The sequence below is a fragment of the Poecilia formosa genome, unplaced genomic scaffold (genome assembly GCF_000485575.1).
Source record: "Poecilia formosa unplaced genomic scaffold, Poecilia_formosa-5.1.2 Scaffold438, whole genome shotgun sequence".
In the NCBI taxonomy this organism is placed as follows: domain Eukaryota; kingdom Metazoa; phylum Chordata; class Actinopteri; order Cyprinodontiformes; family Poeciliidae; genus Poecilia; species Poecilia formosa.
The window spans coordinates 199706-219331 of record NW_006800377.1 but is presented as its reverse complement, the minus strand read 5'-3'; the positions used below and the strand labels follow the sequence as shown (position 1 = coordinate 219331).

At 44.6% G+C, this 19626-nt stretch overlaps 4 protein-coding genes across 16 annotated transcripts in view; 3 read left to right on the top strand and 1 right to left on the bottom strand.

The window, feature by feature from the left end:
• The window catches only part of LOC103155609 (NACHT, LRR and PYD domains-containing protein 12-like), a 204212-nt gene that overhangs the window by 165022 nt on the left and 19564 nt on the right, over positions 1-19626 (top strand). The window lies entirely within an intron of this gene.
• On the bottom strand, positions 732-7835 carry LOC103155612 (transcriptional-regulating factor 1-like). 5 transcript variants are annotated; one of them, XM_007577349.2, is made up of 14 exons: positions 7745-7835; positions 6071-6296; positions 5564-5995; positions 4760-5491; positions 4630-4676; positions 4442-4553; positions 3918-4230; positions 3756-3828; positions 3545-3684; positions 3364-3467; positions 2709-2760; positions 2525-2610; positions 2340-2453; positions 732-1087 (listed from the first exon to the last, which is right to left on the bottom strand). In XM_007577349.2, the coding sequence occupies exons 2-14, from the start codon at positions 6236-6238 to the stop codon at positions 1052-1054; spliced, it is 2409 nt and encodes an 802-aa protein (XP_007577411.1). In that variant the 5' UTR covers positions 6239-6296; positions 7745-7835; the 3' UTR covers positions 732-1051. The 5 variants fall into 5 exon arrangements, with proteins under 5 accessions (XP_007577411.1, XP_007577412.1, XP_016519189.1 ...); XM_007577350.2 differs by having other exon boundaries at positions 4442-4550; XM_016663703.1 differs by having other exon boundaries at positions 4630-4686; positions 4764-5491.
• Positions 9798-13227, top strand: lipt1 (lipoyltransferase 1). The gene is made up of 4 exons (XM_007577348.2): positions 9798-9881; positions 10822-11351; positions 11998-12219; positions 12306-13227. Exons 2-4 carry the CDS (start codon positions 10853-10855, stop codon positions 12716-12718), a joined length of 1134 nt encoding a protein of 377 aa, XP_007577410.1. The 5' UTR covers positions 9798-9881; positions 10822-10852; the 3' UTR covers positions 12719-13227.
• The window catches only part of eif5b (eukaryotic translation initiation factor 5B), a 10087-nt gene continuing 4030 nt past the window's right edge, over positions 13570-19626 (top strand). The window contains exons 1-15 of one of the 3 annotated variants that reach the window (XM_016663691.1): positions 13570-13690; positions 15539-15655; positions 15725-15788; positions 15865-16026; positions 16140-16629; positions 16700-16827; positions 16927-16980; positions 17056-17206; positions 17315-17407; positions 17482-17568; positions 17638-17697; positions 17790-17813; positions 18350-18636; positions 19180-19287; positions 19410-19520. In XM_016663691.1, coding sequence (XP_016519177.1) covers positions 13656-13690; positions 15539-15655; positions 15725-15788; positions 15865-16026; positions 16140-16629; positions 16700-16827; positions 16927-16980; positions 17056-17206; positions 17315-17407; positions 17482-17568; positions 17638-17697; positions 17790-17813; positions 18350-18636; positions 19180-19287; positions 19410-19520 — 1971 coding nt within the window. In that variant the 5' untranslated portion in view covers positions 13570-13655. Of the gene's footprint in view, positions 13691-15538; positions 15656-15724; positions 15789-15864; positions 16027-16139; positions 16630-16699; positions 16828-16902; positions 16981-17055; positions 17207-17314; positions 17408-17481; positions 17569-17637; positions 17698-17789; positions 17814-18349; positions 18637-19179; positions 19288-19409; positions 19521-19626 lie in introns of all 3 variants that reach the window. The other 2 variants (XM_016663690.1, XM_007577347.2) reach the window with 2 other exon arrangements.

The following is a 19626-nucleotide window of genomic DNA, read 5'->3' as shown; positions in this document are numbered from 1 at the left end:
TCCCCGAGCTGGAATCTTACTCTTCATGTGTTTCTGGTAGGTCCATAAACCTGGTGCACAAGCTACATTCACTAACAATAATGATGGATGACAAAGTTGTTTTTCGAGGCCCACTGAGGGTTAATTTCTGTTTCTAAACTGATCTGATTGGATTATTGTTGTGCTAAAGGAAGTTAGCTTATCAGCAAAACTATCCAAGCTTAAAATAGCGTCTCAATGCTAAACATGTTGCTAATGCTAATGTCCATGAACGATCAGGGCTTCCTGAAACACAGAAAAGCTAAACTTTGCTCCAATCTGATGAACGACAGATTAAAAATATTCAATAATTGAGCAGTAAAAAGGGATTTTGAATTGAAAATGCAGCTTATTTTTCTGTTTGGTTTTTCATTAAAATGTGCTTAATGAATCACCTGGCTCTTCTGATTGGATGGGATGACCATGAATTAAATCTTTATCTGTTATTTTTGTCCTGGATTTTTTTTTTTTACCTTTGTCTCGTTTTTGACTTGAACTTTGACAAAGAATTAAAACGTTAGCATCAACTCAGAATCTCTTCCTGAATCTCTTCTTGGTTTGAGTTTAAATTTCTGTTTGAACAGTATGACTGTATCGTCTTTCATTTTTCACTCAGGCAGGAACAAGAACAGCTATTTTTATCCTGAGGGCCTTGAGGAAGAAACCAAGGAAAGCTTAGAAGATTAGGGAAGAAAATAACTTTAAGTCAGAAGCTTGTTCACATGTGGCTGCTTTATTAAATCGTCACAACAGGAAAGTCCAGTGCTGTGTAGAAATATATCACATAGATCAGCTGCTACAGACACTGACATGAAACTAAGGCTTCAGGGTGAAGCGACTTTGCACATTTAAACGGCTTCATGGATAAATACAGACGTAATCATTTCAAACATTGTCACATTACCCTAAATGAACTACAATTAACCAACAAACCCGGAAGAAAATGGCTTCCATGTTTTCTGTTTTTTAATCTACATGTGTGGGTTTGTGTTGTTAAGTAGTGTGTTCCCCAAGAGGCTGATGCTCCCTGGCTTCATGAGGTTTTCTGGGATTTTGACGCTTTTTGACCCTGAAGAAAGAAAAACAAAAATAAGAGAAAAGGAAGTGGTTGCAGATATTAGCATAATCTTGATTAGTTATTTTATAAAAGCTCTCCAACCACTCAGTCTCCTTCTGTAATTAGCTTGTCTTTTTTTTTTCCAACTTCATTTACAAAAACTAATGACAGAATAAACACCAAGTTTATTCTGGAGGGTTTCTGGAAACATGAAGGTGACGGCAGAACGCAGTTGCTGGAGGAACCTAAATGAGCGTAATGGAAATAAAGTCAACTGAGGTGTGACCACGCATTCAGAAAGTTGCTGGCTACTTGAAATGTCATGTAACAGTTTGTTCAAAAGCCTGACAGCGCTGACAGGAAGTGGGCATCCTGTGTGTGTTCGAGGTTGTGTGTTTTCTGTTACGAGTCTATGTGGAGTGATAACAGGAATTTGGTTTCAGTGGTTTTCATTTGCTCAGCCCTCTAGTTTCATTTATGTTCACTGACCTGAAACGCTGCACCAATCAACTTTATGGGAACTCAAACTTCATTTTAAATGTTACTGACGCAACAGCAAGACTAGATTCTCTCTGAATGTTTGAGTGGATGGCTCAAAAAAGACTCTTTAATCTTCTAGAAAGAAACTGAGGGGACACAACACATTTAGAACATTTCTGAGGTGTAACATGGTGTCATTTCTCCCACAAAAGTCTTGCTTACCAAAGTCAGACGCCACAAGAAGCCACCAAGTTCAAAATCAGGTCAACTGCCCAGAGTCAAAAAGATAAGGTCAGTTCGCTGGGCAGGATCCCAAAGATCCAAGGCCTAGTCAAAGTTCACTGTCAGGTCACAAGACTCAGGTTCCAAACTCAAACTAATGGACAAGGGATCCATTTTAAAGTCCCCAAGGATCAATGGTTGTTGATGTAAGGACAAGTCAAACCTGGAGTTCCTACCTTCACTCTGAGACCAACAGAAACCAGCTGCAAGTCAAAAGCTTGGAAGGTTTTGAGTCAAACTTTTAAAAAATTAGAATAATTTTTGCTGTTCAAAGCCAAAATCTATGGAAGTCCTGACGAGTCGAGACATAGAAGGAAAGACTAAGTGGTTGGTACTTCAAACGACTTTCTACTGTTTTGCAGAAGAAAACTACTGCATCAAGTGGAAGACCCAACCTTGGTTCTCTGTTAGCTTAGCCACATGGTAGCTAGCTTCCACTGTGTTTGTTCATCCTGTTGTAAACGTTTCTACTGTCAATCAGGACAAACTTCCTGTTTCTTACATTTCCTTCAGGCAGACTGACGGTCAGCCCATTCGGGGTCTTCACACCCAGACTCAGCTTCTTCTTCCAAAGGTAATAATACTCCACACACTCGGACAGGGACTTGGACCGAACCTAAAGCACACAAAACCAGTCAGATATCTTGGTTTGTATTGGACCAGAACCGGACCGAGCCCCAAACTCACCACTTTCTGAACGCTGCTGAAATCTTTATGGTGGATCTGCAGGGATTTAACCAACAGCTTCTTCTCTGCAGCGCTCCACTGAACACCTGCAACACACACAGATGTTAACGCAACATCTACCTGCTGTATTTCTGGATTCATTCAGACATTACTGCTTGGTTCTGATCAACAGGTACCAACTGACCTGTCTGGTTGGAGGAGGTCTCTGGTTCTGATAGTATCTTCTCTACCGTCAGCTGACAGAGAGAACAGATTATGATTAGATCAAACAGAAGAAACGAATAAAATAAAAGCATATCAACTAACAACCAGCAGGCACTTAAACTGGAAAACATTCCCATCTCTGTTTTTTCTTATTATAGAGATTTTTTCTAGAAGTTGAAAACATATTTTTACTGTTTTTGATTACGTTTTTGTCTCTTTGGAGGATTTTTACTGGTTACTGGTTTTTACTCCTGTTTTGTGTCCTTGAGGTGAGATTCAGTACTGTTGCTTTTTATTCTTTTGTCCTGATTTTTGGTGGTTTCTTTGTTTTCTCTGTGTGGATATTTCTACATCTGTATTGTTGTTGTTTTTTTCACATTTTCATTGAATTTATTTCTGTTTTGAGTCCCTGGGATGTTTTTTGGCTCTTTTCACATTAATATTTCCATCTGTTTGTGTGTCTGTTTTAGTATATTTGTTTCTTCCCTTCTGTTTCTTATGGCTTCAGTCTCTTTATGATTGTTGGTGAAGGTTTTACTCTTCTATGGGACCCATAAGGTTCTCTTCAGATATAAAACCAGTCCAGTTGATGATTCTCCTCATATTAATAAATTCCTTCTGAAAACTTTCCTTACCAGGAAGTCTCCTTTGCACTGTGCCAGCAGCTGCAGGGCGTGTTCTGGTCCGGCCCGGGCTCCTGGTACCACACTGGACCGGGCCATCATCAGCAGAGCCTCCACTGCAACAACAGAACAAGAACGTTTTAAATTCATTTCCAAATTAAGAACGTCCTGTAGCTGCTTTTATTTCTTTGACCTCTCTGCTGATCGACGGGGCGCTCCATCTCGTCATACGGCGTCCACAGCAGCAGTGCATTGTGGGAGTCGGCCCAGGCGTATTTTCTGTCCCGTAGAGACGGGATCTCAGCCTGGAAGCTCTTCCCAAAGTTGATCCGCCTGAGATTAACAGCTCACAGTTAGTAAGGGACGTTATTCCTAAAAACGGACTTCAGAAGTTGAACACGTACGGCTTGATGCCTCCTGTTGCTATGGGCTCCGGTGGAGGACAGGCGGTTGCCATAGGAACAGGGTCACCTAAACCTGTCAATCAGAGACTTGTCTTAAAGCTGCAGCTTTAACCCAACATGTCGCCCACTCAGTCTCACTCCTCAGTTTTTTTCAGGACTTACTGTGCAGCTGCATGGTGTCTGCTCTCTGCTGCCTCCTGGTGGTGACGGAGCGGTACAGCCCCGGCCCAGGCCTGTCGGGGCGTAGCATCGGGGGAGGGGTGTAGTGACCCGGATCAGCCGTCTGAACCCGGCTGCCCGTAGATCCAGGCTCTTCCTGCTCCTTCAGATGCATTATGCTGCGGTAGAGCACAGCGCCTCCGCTGGCTGGTGTGGGCATGACGCCTTTCTTCTGCCCGGACATCCCTCTGGTTTGGACCGGCACTGAGACGGGCATCACGATGGACACCAGGCTTTGAGTGGGAGGAGAGGTGTCCTAAAGACAGCAAGGACAGAAACGTCAAAATGTTCAGCCTAAACTTTTTAAACTGCTCTTTATTCTGGCCACTAGAGGGCAGGCTTTCTTTATAAATCTAAGCAATTCTACCAATTACCTTTAGGGACATAAATGTGAACATCTAAAGTATGTTTAAATAACCATTTATAACATCTTTGGTCAAACAGAGCCAGAAAGACGTAGTGCCGACCTTTTTCAGCCGTGTCGGCGATCTGAAGCCGCTGTGGGAGCGCATGTGTCCGTTTAATGCTGGGAGACTCTTAAAGTCGCGGTTACACACCGTGCACAGCAGCCGGCACCTGCTTCCAGAAACACAACATGAAACCATCTCCATCTGAGACATCGCTGATGATCACCAGATAGTAACGACCAGACTACCTGGAGTCCAGAACTCCAGTGGCTCTTAAAGGCTGCAGCTGCTTCACCTGGAACCAGCAGGGAAAACACAACTTAGACATCTCAAAGAATTGGTTCAATTCATTTTAAGCTAAACAGCATCAAGATGTACCCAGTTCCAGTCTGGCTGGCTTTCAGCCCCTTTTCTTGGCCTTCTTCTTCCTCCTCTACACTCATCCTTACACCTCCGCCCTGCAGACAGGCCCGGGGTCGGACCAGAACCGCTACAGGCCGGGCCTCTGTCCAGAGGGGAGAAGCTGGTCTCAGGGCTGCCGGCGGCCTCCTCCGCCTCGCTCTGCCCCGGCAGGAGGTGCTGGGTTCTCTGGTGGGGATGGGTGCTGTCAGAGGACAGGAAGTAGCTGCTGGGGTCGCTGGGAGAAAGCGTGGCGGTGGGGTCCCTGCTCAGCGGGTTGGATGTTTGTTTGGGACAACCTGTCCGCATCTGAGGACCTGGACTGGAGACGGCCGGCGCCGGAGGGTAGTGAGGACTTGGACCTGGGGTTGTTGGGCTGCAGAAGGGCTGCTGGGTGTTGTTTCCATGGTAACCCTCATGGTAGTACTGGTTGTTGGGGAAGTCCTCAGCAGGGGAAGAGCTCATCTCAATGGAGCTCCATCTGCCCATGGCGTCGGCTGCAGAGGTGGAGCCCAGAGGGGGACACTGGACCTGGGACAGGGTGGGGGACATGGAGTCCCAGGTGGGCGGGACCTGACCAGCCGGGTCGCTCTGATCAAACACGCCGCCAGCATGAATCGATGGAGTGTTATAGGCTTTGACTGTTCGCTCCACCTCATCCGTGTGTGGCGTCTCACTGGTGCTGAACTGGTACTGGGAGGGTGACTGGTTCTGGAACAGATGATCAGGGAACTGTCAGACTCACTGCTGGTTCTGCTGGGTTAGCAGGATGATGATTCTTACCTGGTAGGAGAACGCGCTCCCGTTGAGATAACATGACAGATCGGAGGACGCCTCACACTTGTTCCAGTCGGTGTAGTCCAACTCTGGGTCCGGGTTCTGGTTGTACAGGAAGTGCTGAGGTTGTGGAGTTAGGTGAGGGGAGCTGACCTGAGGACTGTGGAGGAGAGGGGAGTGGTAGGAGGAGTTGACCTGGGATGAATGGAGGTGAGTAGAGGTCATCTGGGGCTGGTAGAAGAGGTGGGAGGGGGATACCTCCATCTGCGGTGAAAGGTGCGGGGAGGCGACCTGAGGCTGTGTGAGGTGAGTGGAGGTCATCTGGGACTGGGGGAACTGAAAGGACGAAGCCTGGGTCTGCAGTCTGACGTTCGGTGAGGTTACCTGACCCATGTGAGGGGACGTATTCTGGGGCGGATATACGTGAGGCGAGGACACCTGGAAAAAACAGATGTTTAGAAGCAAGCAAGGCTTTAGAAATATTAAATCTGTTTTGATGAACTAAACAGGAACCTTGGCAATAGAAGGGTTTCCATGGTTCCTGAATAAGGAGGTGGAGAAAGGAGGGAGGGAGTGTGTCCGAGAGGATTGGTGGACGATGGGAGGAGGAGACGCTGCCGGGAATGTCCACAAGTCAGACATGTCTTCATGCACACACACTGCTGTGGATCCTGAGCACATGAATGGATAGAAACATGGTTTATGTGCAGCAGGTGATGATTGATCTGGACAGCATCACCTGTAGAGAGAAAGATTACAGAGGAAAACACTTTAAATCACAAGAGACCCAAAATGTTCCTGACCTGTCAATTAGAAAAGCATTGATTGAAAGGCTGAGGGAGGAAACTTGTCTGACATCAAGTCTTTGTTCAGTCGCATTTCAAAATGATTCAGACCTTTTCTTTCCCCCGATACCATTAATGGTGAACTGGATCTAGAAGGCAACGTTGTTGTGTCTGACTGATCAAAAAGGTTTCTTGAACAATGTCGTTTAAGTAGAAGAGACCTAAGACCAGATGTTTGACCACAAAGCGCAGAGCGATGTTTGACGTCATTAAACGCATCTGGTGAGATGGTATGCACGGAAGTGGAGGAATGATGATCTGAGCTTCTTATTCAGCCACAGGTATGGGGCACCTTGCAGTAACTGGGTCCTAACTGGGTCAGGAAAGTTTCTCCACAACGGCAGGATCCTGCTAAGACGCGAGTCCCTCCAAGGTCACCACCGAAGCGCTCTGTCCGAGGAACTTCAACCGATCCTCCACCACATCCCGGCTGCCAGCTCAGCCTCGACGCCTCCAGTAAACCCTGGCCTACATCTGAGTACGCCTACTGACTTCCGCCCTGATCACCAGAACCCTAGAACCACCACACAGTTTCACTCTTGAACTCCAGCCATGTGGACCTTCAACTACCAGATGCTCTGTGGCCTCATTCCAGGCCTGTTGTACCAACCTCTGCCTGTAAAGGAGTCAGTTAAACTCTCTGCTCAGCATATTGGGGTCATGGTTCTGCCCATGTGGACAGCTCTGGGTATATTTGATGGACCTAGTCCTGGGGAATCAAATACATTTCAGGAATCATTTTTAAATATGGAGGATAAATGAAGAGTTTAGGACTAAGTTTTGTTAATGCTGCTGTGTTTCTAACTTCTGGCCGTGATGCTCAACTTTCAGCGATTATCAGAGCAGATCTTTTATTGGTGCTGATGTACCGACCACACAGAAGCGACATGTATCTGTATGACTAAGTGTGAACGTGTGTTAACAGGACACAACTAAGAGTTCGCACCCAGAAATGATAAACCCAGCTTCCTTCTTACGAATGATTTCAACTTTTCAAAACAGAAAACTGCGTTCCATATAAAACCCTCTTAGTTTTACAAAGTTTTACAACTACATTTAGATTCTTTTAACTGGATTTGAATGAAACTGATTAAAACCTTAGTCTGAATTTCTGAATAAAGAAGCTTTTTGTAGACTTTAAACAGCTTAAACTGTGGACTCGTCTTCAATAACTTCTCCTTTGGAAATTCAGATATCAAAGAAACAATAAATCATCTTGATTAAAAAGTTCATAGAACATATTTAAAGGTTGACATATAATAAACTAACAGTAAAATGATATTATATAGACCATATACAGAGATGATAGCATTATCATAAAGTTTAAATGAACATTTCTCACCTGAAACATCACCGACTCCGACTCACCGACTCCGGCTGAGTGTGTGCGAGTCTGGTTTTGTGTGTTTGCGTGTTGTCAGGAAGTGGTCACATGTTCTTCCTCTCTCTGGTCGACTCATTAGACTCTGAGCTTCTTCCTCATGATGACGACTTTAGATCAACCAGCTCAAAAATAGAGTAGACTCTCAAATAAAACTTAGTTCAAAGGGAACTTGTTTAGTTCTCGTTTAACCTAATATATATGTACATATCTACATATATGTATACATAAATTACCGTCACATCATTTAGTGAAACACATTATGTAGATTAACACAGACTGATGTTTTTAAGCTTTTATGAGTTAATGAAACGGTTAATGAAAGCATGACATTTCAGGTTAAAGTATCACATCAGACTAAATAACATTTACAACATTATTTATAACATTTATAACATTAACAGATTAAATAACATTTAATGAAAGTGTGTTTTTAATACCTGTTTAAATGTATTCTTTTCAAAAAGTATATTTAATCTAACACTCTGGTCTCATCAGATCCATGTTCTAATTTATTGAATATCATTTTCTTTAGTCGTTCTGCTCATCATCTTGTTTGGTTCCACCTGAGGTTCTTCTCCGTATTTCAGCTGAACTTTTCTAAACCGAGACTTCGTGGTTGTTCCTGGAATCAGCTGCAGCCACGCCTTCAGACGGGGGGTAAACGCTCCAGGTTGACCACTAGCACCATTGAGGCCTCAACTCTCCACAACTTCTCTATTTCTGCTTTCAGCCGTTGGTATTTCTGGAGTTTGTCCTTCACCTGTTGTTATTGATTGGGATTGCTAAATCTACCTCTGCTGGAGTCTTTTCTGCCTTGTCCACTTGTCTCCATTCCTCTATTTGTGAGACTACTGGCAATAGTTGACTGGACCTCTGTCAAATTGGGTCAGTCATTTTAAAGAAGGGGGGATATTTGGGCAGTTACTTGTGTTATGTTGCACATTTTTGTCATTTTTGTTACTTTTCTGGTGAAAGTTAATTTTTATTGATCATAATTGATTTGTAAATTCAATAAAAAGGTAAAAGACCCAACCAAGTGAACACTTTTTGTAGACACTATGCAGTATGTGCTTCAGTTACTTATGCTGGAGCATTAGTGTTGGTCATGGTGTCATTTAAATATAAAAACTGACTTATTTCCTCGGTATGAAATAAGCCTAAACTATATTAATGTAGATCAGTCAATCCATACTACAAAGGGATAAAATAAAGTCAGACTGATATTAAAACTTAAGAACAAAAGCTAATTGAACAAATTCAAATAAATGAAAAATCCATCAAGCGAAACTTTTGCCAGTTAAAAAAGATCAACTTCGGAAACATTACAGGGACGGACTGAACGGAAACTCCTGTATTAAACATGACCTTTTACTTCAGAATAAGAGCACAGATACAACTCGACTTTAATTCACAGAGCTTTATGCAAGCACCCAATAAATCTGTTTAAATATGAAAAATATGCTAATTATCCGAATATTTGGTTCGATTAAAACATCAGCCGTTATAACAAGAATATTAAGAGTAAGTTAAGTAGCTGCAAGAAGAGGCATGTTGAATATAAAACAAAAAATATAGAAACAAAAAAATCCCAATCATAAACAGATGACCAAATTAGACATACATTTTATGACAAATGTATGTAAAAGACCTTTAAATCCTGACATAGAGAGGCATTAAACACAAATATGGAAATTAAACTTAAAACATAATTCACCAACACCATCAAATTAAGCCTGGTTAGAGAAAAATGTAAAGAATGAAGGCTTATATCAATAAAAAGAAAAGTAAATCAGCAAAATAACATGAAAAGCACTTAAGTGTTTCAAACACAGACGGTAAGTGTAAGATGTTGTTATAAATGTTATGAAAATTAACATTCTTTATAATAATAAACGTGTTTTTTTTATTTGTTCCCAAATAGGAAACATATGAATTTTTATTGGAAAAGTGTACCATGACAATTGTTTTCAAATGTTTATATGGTTTCCAAACACATCAGCGTTCGGCTTTTATTCTGAAGGGTGTAACGGAAGTTGTGTATCTAGTGGGCTAAACGGACACCGCTGGTGTACAGAAGCAGCGTCTCCCGGGTCAGGTCAGTAGCTCGTTTACTTCTATATCCATATTTTAATGTGTGGTTTTAAGCCGTGACCTTCATAAAACTGTTGGTTTGTTGGTTTCTCTGTAGAAACCGGAAGATAATAATGCTAAAGCTAATGGTAACGCTGCTGTTGGAGTTCAGAGAGGGCGGGGCTAGTCAAGTGTCCCCTCGGTTCCTCAAATTAAATAAATGTTAATGGTTAAAAATAAGAAGTAGAAAAGTTTTTTTTTGGTGTAAAAATACTAACTAAAAATAAAATGAAATTTTATTTAAATATAATTTAAATTTATGGAAATATTTTTTCAGAAAATAAACCTTGACTCCAGATTATGTTTTGTTTACTAATTTTTAAAAGTCTTAACAATAACTAGAGGTGGGCAGAGTATCCAAAAATTATACTCGAGTAATAGTAGCACAACTTTATGATATTTTTATTCAAGTTAAAGTAAAAAGTAGCCATCCAGAAAATTAAGAATAAAAAAGTATTTAGTAAAAATGTCTCAAGTACTGAATAACTCGCCACATTATTTTAAAATTACAATCAGATGGACCAAAATATAAAGTTAAGTAACAAAACATAACACAATGAGGCAGAAGCTAAATCAGTTTCTTTCAATATAAAACTGATGAAACTTTAACAAAACCTGCATGTGTGTGTCTGTGTCTGGTGAATTTGTGGTTAAAACATGTTTTTTCATTTAGAGTGGAGAAAATCCTGAAATTTTACTCAAGTAAGAGTAGAAAGAGTTCATAATAAAATTACTGAAGTAAAAGTAAAAAGCACAACATGGTAAAAATACTCCTAAAAGTACATTTTTTCAAAAGTTACATAAGTAAATATAATTGAGTTACTACCCAACTCTGATAATAAAACTGCCTACTTTAAATGTGAATAAACTGCGTCTTGTATGTGACCTTTGACCCCTGACCCCAGGTGTGATGAAGCTTTAGACTCCAGGAGGACGATGCTGTCCCACCTCAGAGGGACGTTTTGTGTCCTGAGTGCTGGAGTCCAGCGGGCCTGGAGCAGCTCCAGCTGCCTCTTCATGGACCCGTCCAGCCCTGGACTGGTCCTCCAGTCTCAGTCCACTGATGTGTTCCAGAACCTGGCGCTGGAGGACTGGATCGACGCCCACGTTGACCTGCAGCAGCGCAGCATCCTGCTGCTGTGGAGGAACCGGCCCGCCGTCGTCATCGGCCGCCATCAGAACCCCTGGGCCGAGTGCAGCCTGCCGGCGATGAGGAGCGCTCAGGTCCCTGTGGCCCGGAGACGCAGCGGCGGCGGGACAGTCTACCACGACCTTGGGAACCTCAATCTGACCTTCTTCGCCTCCAAGAAGGCGTACGACCGGCGGAGAAACCTGAAGGTGGTGACAGACGCCCTGCGGAGAGTCCGGCCGCAGCTGGACGTCCAGGCCACCGACAGGTTGGATATTTTACTGAACGGACAGTACAAGATCTCAGGTAGGCTGGCGCCCCCTGCTGATGACCCAGAGTCACAGCTTCAGTTATAACAGCTGGAAACTGAAGATCAGGATGACCTCTGACCTAAACCTTCAGAGCCACATAAAGATGGTTACAAAGTCGGCCTTCTGTCACCTTTAAAGTACTGTTAGTTTATAAATCAATCACTGATCAGTTTAGCGCCACAATACATTAAAGATCTGCTGCTGTTGGATCAACCTAACAGACCTCTCAAGTTCTGGTTCCGGTTCTGTTCTGCATCCAGAACCAGAACGAAACATGGAGAACCCACATCCGGCTTCTATTCACCACACATCTGGAACAAACTTATGGAAAACTGCAAACCAGCTGAAACACTGAGTTCCTTTAAATGTAGACTAAAAGCCCAGCTGCTTAGAGCTGCTTTTAAATATCATAACAACATTGATCAATATGTTTGATGTTTATTGATTATTTTGATGATGACATTTGACAAAATGTAATGTTTATTGGTTTCTCAAAGTGGTGAATGATGTTTTTATTTTTGTATTTTGATAATCTAAAGCACTTTGAACGTCCCTGTTGCTGAAACATGCTATGCACCTGAACCTGATTGATTGATTGATTGATTGATTGATTGATTGATAACTATTGTTGTTGTTTCCAGGCACAGCGTCCAGACTCAGCAGGAAGTCCTCCTACCATCACTGTACCCTCCTCCACTCTGCGGACCGCTCTGCCATCGCTACTCTGCTCCGCCCCTCCTGCCCTGGTATCCGTAGCAACGCCACACCCAGCGTCCCCTCACCTGTGGCCAACCTTACAGACCACGCCCCCTCCCTACAGTGGGAGGAGCTACTGGAGGCTGTGGTGCAGCAGTACAGTTCAGGTGCTCTGTGGTCTTCGCTGTCTTTGTGAATACGATGAGGTTCGGTTGACTGACGTCTTTCTGTCCTCTCTCGCTCCGACCTGCAGAGTTTGGCCTCACATCTGCGTCCCGGTGCGTCGACCCAGCTGACGAGGTTCTGTTTCCAGGCGTAGGCAGCATGGAGGCGGAGCTATGCAGCTGGGAGTGGACGTTTGGGAAGACGCCAAAATTCAGGGTGGAGACGCAGCTGGAGCTGAGGGACGAGCAGCCAGTGGCTCGCTGCAGTGCTGAACTCCAGCTGGAGGTGAAGAACGGGCTGGTGGAGACCTGCCGGGTGGAGGTACCGGCCGCCTGGCTTCCTGAGCGGCTCAGCGCCTCGCTGGCCCAGGCTCTGCTGGGAGAACCCTTCTGTCCACACAGGGCCGCCGCTGCTCTGAGCGCGCTGCTGCGCTGCGAGAGCAGGCCGTTGCACGGCCGCTTGCGTAACCTCTGTGACGTCCTAGTGGCTGCCATGGGCTGAGGACTGCTGCCCCCTGCAGGCTGCTACTGTCATTACAGCAGTCAGAGTCAACAAGCTCCAGATACTGTGGATAGTGAACTGTTTTAACCATGATACAATCATAAAAAAATATGTGCAGAAGACGACTATGGGTGATGAAAACATCAGAGTCCTGACTGTATTCTTAAAATTATGGTTTTAATCTCAGAATTCTACATTTCAGTCTCAAAATTGACTAAAAAAAGTCAGAATTCTAACTTTAATTTCAAAATTCTGTCCTTTTTCCACAAAATTTTGACCTTAATCTAAAAATTCTGTTTTTTTTCCCAGAATTCTTCCCATCTATCTTTCTGTGGCCCTAATCTTCTTCCATATCCGTTAGAATGAATTCAAGAAGAGCTTTAAATATTTTTTCTATCACACTAACATTAGTCTTACCTCATATGAGACTTATTATGGGCTGCTGTTTACATAAAAATGTATTAATAACCAAAGTTTAAATGTGTTTGAAAATAAAGACTATTTTTACATTTGGGCGTTTTTACTAATTTCTAATACAACTACATGTAATATAGTTATAATTAATGTTTTTAAAAAGAAAGACGTAAATATAAAAAGGCGCATGCGCAGCGGTTCATCTCCAAGCCATGTGTCCACCCGGAGGAGCTACAATGAAGATGTGACACTCTGACGTTCGGTCAAGAAAATATAACATTAATTCACTCGTTTACTTTAACTGTTCTGTTAACTAATAATGTAAACTTGGATTATAAACATAAAGAATACGTTGACATATTTCTTGACGAAATGCACTGTTAAATCTCACTAAGATTAAGTTTTTAAAAACAGAGTGAGATATCTCCCCATCGTGTTCTCAATATATAATCTTTGTCCAATGTGAGCCGTCGTGTTCGTCGGCCAGTAGAGAGCCAAGTTTCAGCTGAAGCACAGCGGCACCATGGGGAAGAAACAGAAGAAATCTGGAGAGGACAGGTAGGGATGACATGTCCTACTGTCCATAAACATCTTTCCAGGGTGGGACCGGCCCGAGAGAACTTCCCCACCGTCTTAAATCCCTGAAATGGGCCCGTTCCCCGCTCTTTGAACCGTTAGCTTATCGGCTAAGTGATGCTAACAGATGCTAACCACGAGTCATTGTAGGTGTGTGAGTCCAGGTGAGGCTGCATACAGCCTGGAAGTGGGTTAGGATTAATTACACAACCACGGGGGCTGTGGTGAACTATCTCGTAGTGGCGTAACCGTGAGCCGGGTTCCAGGCCGCAGCTTGAGGCTTACTGAGCGGTGTTATCCAGCGCGGCTAGCCGCGTTAGCTCCCACACAGTCCTGGCTGTAAACAGCTGCCACCAGCCGCACTTCAGTTTAAAGAGGCGAACAGCTGCTTTTATTGTTACACAGGTGAGTTTACCTGGAGATCTGTTCACCGGGCGAGAGTGTGTTTGAACCTTTAGCTGAGGGAAGGAGGATACCTGTCGCACACCTGAGTCTGCTGAGACAGGTGTGCTCCGAGTTCAGCCAACACGTTCACCTGGAATCATCAATAAACAAATAGAAGTTATTACCGTATATGTTCCTACATGCAGGCTAGAAATGAAGACAGATAACCAGGCATGGCGTTACTCTGATACCCAGTGGATTATACTGTTGCAACACCTGAACTTTGACCCCCAGTCCCAGAGGAGCTGAAAGGCGGAGGGAGTTCAAACCATCTTTAAATCCATCCTAACAGAAAGGATAATCTCTCAGACTGCAGCGAATCTGAGCAAATAGCCAGACTGATTTAGAGTAGCAGCAAAAGCAAAGGAGCTGGATTAGCAGAGTTCGCTGGATGACAGCTGATGACGTCACCCAGGTCATGTTACTGTGGAGTATCAGCTGCTGTCTGGATATCTAGTTGTTGGCAGTCTTCAATCAGAGGCCTCTGCAGATTCATTGAAGACTGACTGCTACTGGCGCGTTATCTGTGAAGATATGAATTACAATGTTTAATTTTTCTTTGGGAAAATTAAATATTTGAATTAAATATTAAATGTTTTAGGCAGAACTCCTTCAGCTCTTTAATCATCGTGTTTTACACTATGCATATTCCCATTTTGGCCTGGTGACACAGTAGAGTTTTCTGGATGATAAATTGTCCCAGAAATTATTGCGATAAACCATATATTCTGGTAATATATTGGTAATGAGATGATAATACAAGAATATGTTCTCAAAAGTCAGTAAACTTTAAATTCTGATGAACATTTGACATTGTAACTGGAAGACGTTTTAAATTATTATTTAAAAATGAATTATAAAGTCTCTGGAAACAAAATGATCCTTAAAAAAAGCCTATTTAAGACCAAAGAACCAGGCTGAAGAGTTTCATCATCCAGATTAAACTCTTATCTGGATGATGAAAGTCTTCAGCCTGGTTCAGCCAGTAAATGATGCAAAAATAAATGATTGAACTCATTGTAATTTATCATGTGAATAATTAATTTATTGCTTATTTACTATTAGTTAAATGTTTAGTCGTCTTATTTCAGGCAGCAACAGGTTGGTCAGGCTGTGTTCCTCTATGATCAGAGAATTAAACCACAGGAGGGTAAACGTTGTAGAAATGTAAAACTTTTAGTTTTCTAGTTTTTCCAGCTGGATGTTGGTGGTAAAACGTGGCGCTGCTAACAGTTAGCGCTGAACGCTCAGAACAAAGTGAGGCTGAGTTCAGGGAGCCGGGTCACAACGAGACTGACGAGTCAGCAGGAGCTCTGATCACCTGACCTCATAGTGTGTGTGTGTGTGCGTGTGTGTTTCTGTTTCTGATGGTGTGTGTGTGACCAGTGCCAAAGATGACGGCGTGGACATCGACGCTCTGGCTGCAGAGATCGAGGGAGCTGGCGCCTCCAAAGAGCAGAAAGGGAAGAAGAAGAAGAAAGCAGCCAAGAGAGAGGACTTTGAGTAGGCCACCATCAGCCAGTCTTCCTCTTCCTTCTGCTGCAGTGCTCTGACCCTTCTCTCTCTCCGTAGTGAGGACGACATCCTGAAGGAGCTGGAGGAGCTTTCTCTGGAGGCTCAGGGAGGAAAGGCCAAGGTACACCTGAACACACCGGAACGCACCTGAACGCATCGTCAACCTCCTCACATTCACTGCCTCTCTCCTGCTGCAGAAAGCAGAAACCACAGAAGAAGTAGACGCTCCAGAGCCTCCAAGACCAGAGAAGAAGAAAACCAGGAAGGGCAAGAAAGGCGGAGCCAGTCCTGAGGATGAGGAGGAGGAGGAAGGTCATGTTGATGGAGACAAGAATGGAGAGCAGAAGGAGAAGAACAAGGCGAGGAAACGTTCAAGTGTTTATCTGATGACATGAGCATCATAACGTCTGGAGTTCAACTTTGCCCTTTTATAGATTAATCCTCATTTATTGTTTATTTGTTGTTTCTGCAGGCGCCTCCTGCCGCGCCGCCCTCCGACTCCGATGACGACGACAGCTCCTCCCGCTCCCGGCTGAAGACCAAGGCCGGGAAGAAAGGAGGAAAGAGACAGTCTGCGTCCGACGAAGAGGAACCCAAGGAGGCGGAGCCAAAGAGGGAGGGAGGAAAGGAGGAGGAGGAGGACGACGACGATGAGGAGGTGAGCTCCTGGAGAGGGAGAAAGAAGAAGAGCAAAGGGAAGGGGGCGAAGGTGGAGAGCGACGGCGAGGAGGAGCAGGAGGACGAGGCGGGCGGCTTCAAGATCAAAACAGCGGCGCAGAAGAAGGCAGAGAAGAAGGAGAGGGACAAGAAGAAAAAAGAGGAGGAGAGGATGAAGCAGAAGAAGATGAAAGAGAAGGAGGACACCGTGGAGGCCAAACCAGAACCAGAGAAGAAGACGACAGAGGCAGCGGCGCCACCTGCTGCTGTGGAGGAACAGGAAGGGGCGGAGCCAGCAGCAGAGGGTACGATGTCACCAAGTGAGTGTTTATCCGTCTGGAAGCAAAGCGATGACTTCCTGTTCTTCTTCCTCAGACGAGAACGAAGGAGACAAGAAGAAGAAGGACAAGAAGAAGAAGAAGGGAGAGAAGGAGGAGAAGAAGAAGGGTCCCAGCAAGGCCACGGTGAAGGCCATGCAGGAGGCGCTGGCCAAGATGAAGGAGGTGGGAGGCTGACTGGGGCATGCTGGGAAACATAGTCCTGCTGAGAGGCTGCAGTCTGACTGTGACTGTCTGCAGGAGGAGGAGCGAGCGCGAAGGGAGGAGGAGGAGCGGCTGAAGAGGCTGGAGGAGCTGGAGAAGCAGAGGCAGGAGCAGGTAGGCAGAGTCTTCTTCTACTGCTGCAAAACGCGCTGCTCACTCAACCCAACTCACCCCCAACTCACTCTGCAGGAGCGGCTGGAGCAGGAGCGCAGGGAGAAGAAGAAGCAGAAGGAGAAGGAGAGGAAGGAGCGACTGAAGAAGGAGGGCAAGCTGCTGACCAAGGCCCAGAGGGAGGCGCGGGCGAGAGCCGAGGCCACGCTCAAGCTGCTGCAGGCACAGGGTGAGGGGGCGGGGCCTGATGGAGGGGCGGGGCCTGTCGTAGGGGGCAGGGCCTGTTTGAGGGGGCGTGTCCTCTCCTCCTTCAGTGGTGTCTGATTGGTCTGTTCAGGCATTGAGGTGCCATCCAAAGACAGCGTGCCAAAGAAGAAACCAATTTATGGAGACAAGAGGAAGAAGAAACCCAGCGTCCAATCACCTGAAGGTACTCTTCCTCCTCCTCCTCCTCTTCATCCTCTTCTTCCTCCTCTTCTTCTAAATCTTGTTTTGTTCTGTCAGAAACATCAGAGGTCACGTCGCCGGTCTCGGAGACCCCGGAGCCCGTTACCATGGAGACGGAGAGCGAGCCGCCGGCTGCACAGCCAGGTGAGTGGAGCTGGCGGAGGGCGGCGGGCGGAGGCCGAGCAGCCGCTAACCGCTGGTGTTTCTGTGCAGAGGCGAAGGCGGACGCCGACCTGGATGACTGGGAGGCCATGGCCAGCGACGAGGAGAAAGGTGAGAGGTCACTGAGGTCAGAGGTCACTGCTTCCTGCTGTACAGGAGAGCAGCAGCTGATCCGTTTCTTCCTTTTATTCATGAACAAACAGAGAGGAAGAGAAGACGAGCAGCAGGTACTTCTCTTTGTGGTGCTTTGACTAGGCCGCTGCTCGGTGTGCGTTTGATTCCTTAAACTAGAGATTAAATCCTCTAACAGCCTGACGGTTTATTACTGACCGCATCACAGCTCCTTCCTTACCCTCTTCATCTGATCTCATTTTACACTTTTATTTATTTTTTACTGTTTGTAAAGTTAAATTCATTAGTTTTAAAATAACTGCCTTGTTTTATTTTTCTATTTTGATTTTTTTACTTGCAGCTACATTCAGTCTTTTTGAAATTTATTATATATTTTTTTAAACAGTTTTATTTAATCTTAACATTTAGCTTTATTTTGAGTTATTTATAGTTACTTATTTAATATTTTCTATAATTTATTTTTAATTCCTAGATTTTCTCTGTTATTGTAGTTAGTATTTTTAAAGTAGAGTAGTGTTTATTTAGCTCTGTGCTGCAGTAGAGTGTAAAGCATGTTTGGTTTGTTGATGTCGGCCATCTTGGTTCAGTTCTTTTACCCAACTGTTTGATTCGTGTGGCGACTGTTCACCAGAGCTGAAGAAAGTTCACATCGAGGTCAAAGAGGAGACGCCGGCTCCTCGTCAGCCTGCTGCCAGCGAGGAGGAGGAGGAAGACGAGGAAGATGAGGAGGACGATGACGAGGATGAAGAGGAGGAGGAGGAGGAAAGCGAGGAAGAAGCTGAGGCAGAGAAAGAGAGCGCGCCTGTGAGTCACGGGAAGAGGAGACCGGTGAGCGAAGACGAGAGCAGCGAGAGCGACGATGATGACGGCAGGACGAAGGAGGAGCGGCTGTATGACCGAGCCAGGAAGAGGATAGAGGTGAGCTCCAGCAGCAGTCAGTGTTCCTACGCTGCTGGAGTTCCAGTCAGACGTTTCACGGTTTGGTGATGAAGTTTTTAAAAGCTTAAATATGGGAAACATCCACAGTCTAAGCCAGATGGTAAAGAAACAACCATGATTTTTTTTCCACCTGTCTGAAGTTAAGTCAGATGTAACTTTTGTTATTTCACGTTAGAGTGAATAAAATTATTCCTATTTGCTAAATACCAGAAAACTTAGTGATAATATTTTTTAGACATTTATTTGTGACTTTTTCAGCCCAGTCAGGTGTGAGAGAGGCATTTCAAACATTTTATCTTTTAGTTTTTTTGTGCCTGCTGTGGAATGTAGAATACTACCACAAGACATTAATATTAACAGTAACAAATTATATCATATAACCGTGAATTTAAGCTGTCTATTTTAGTTCATTTGTGTAATTTTGGTGTTGGAAAATTTAGAAAACTTCAAGTGTTTAAATGTACTGTGGGAAAAGTGAGCATAGTGAGAGCTCGTCTCAGTTTGGCCTATCTTTGGGAACAGAAACGACGAGCGGAGAACCTGAAGAACACGGACCCGGACCGGCTCCGAGCGCCGGTGGTGTGTGTGCTGGGACACGTGGACACGGGGAAGACAAAGATCCTGGACAAGGTGACGCTGCTGCCCCCTGCTGGTGGTGTCCCTCCCTGTTTGAGGCAGAAGTTTTGGTGTTTTTGTATTTTTAGTGGTTTTATTGTTCTAGTTTTTTTAGTTTTTGTGTTTTTCGTGTGCAGCTGCGTCACACACACGTCCAGGACGGCGAGGCCGGAGGAATCACCCAGCAGATCGGAGCCACCAACGTCCCCAAGGAGACCATCGAGGAGCAGACCAAGATGGTTAAAAATGTACGACCTCTCACTCTGTGCTGGGTTAGGGTTATTCAGTGGTGATTTGCAGCTTGTTGAGCTCTGTTTGTGTGCGTGTGTGTGTGTGTGTGTGTGTGTGTGTGTG

Coding starts and splice junctions, on each gene's coding strand:
- LOC103155612 (XM_016663703.1), bottom strand. CDS start 6,238: ATGTGCTCAGGATCCACAGCAGTGTGTGTGCATGAAGACATGTCTGAC. Junction 4,554..4,629: donor ACTGGAGTTCTGGACTCCAG/GTAGTCTGGTCG, acceptor TGTTTCTGGAAG/CAGGTGCCGGCTGCTGTGCA. Junction 2,611..2,708: donor GACCTCCTCCAACCAGACAG/GTCAGTTGGTAC, acceptor TGTGTGTTGCAG/GTGTTCAGTGGAGCGCTGCA.
- lipt1 (XM_007577348.2), top strand. CDS start 10,853: ATGCTGTCCCACCTCAGAGGGACGTTTTGTGTCCTGAGTGCTGGAGTC. Junction 11,352..11,997: donor CGGACAGTACAAGATCTCAG/GTAGGCTGGCGC, acceptor TGTTGTTTCCAG/GCACAGCGTCCAGACTCAGC. Junction 12,220..12,305: donor GGTGCAGCAGTACAGTTCAG/GTGCTCTGTGGT, acceptor TCCGACCTGCAG/AGTTTGGCCTCACATCTGCG.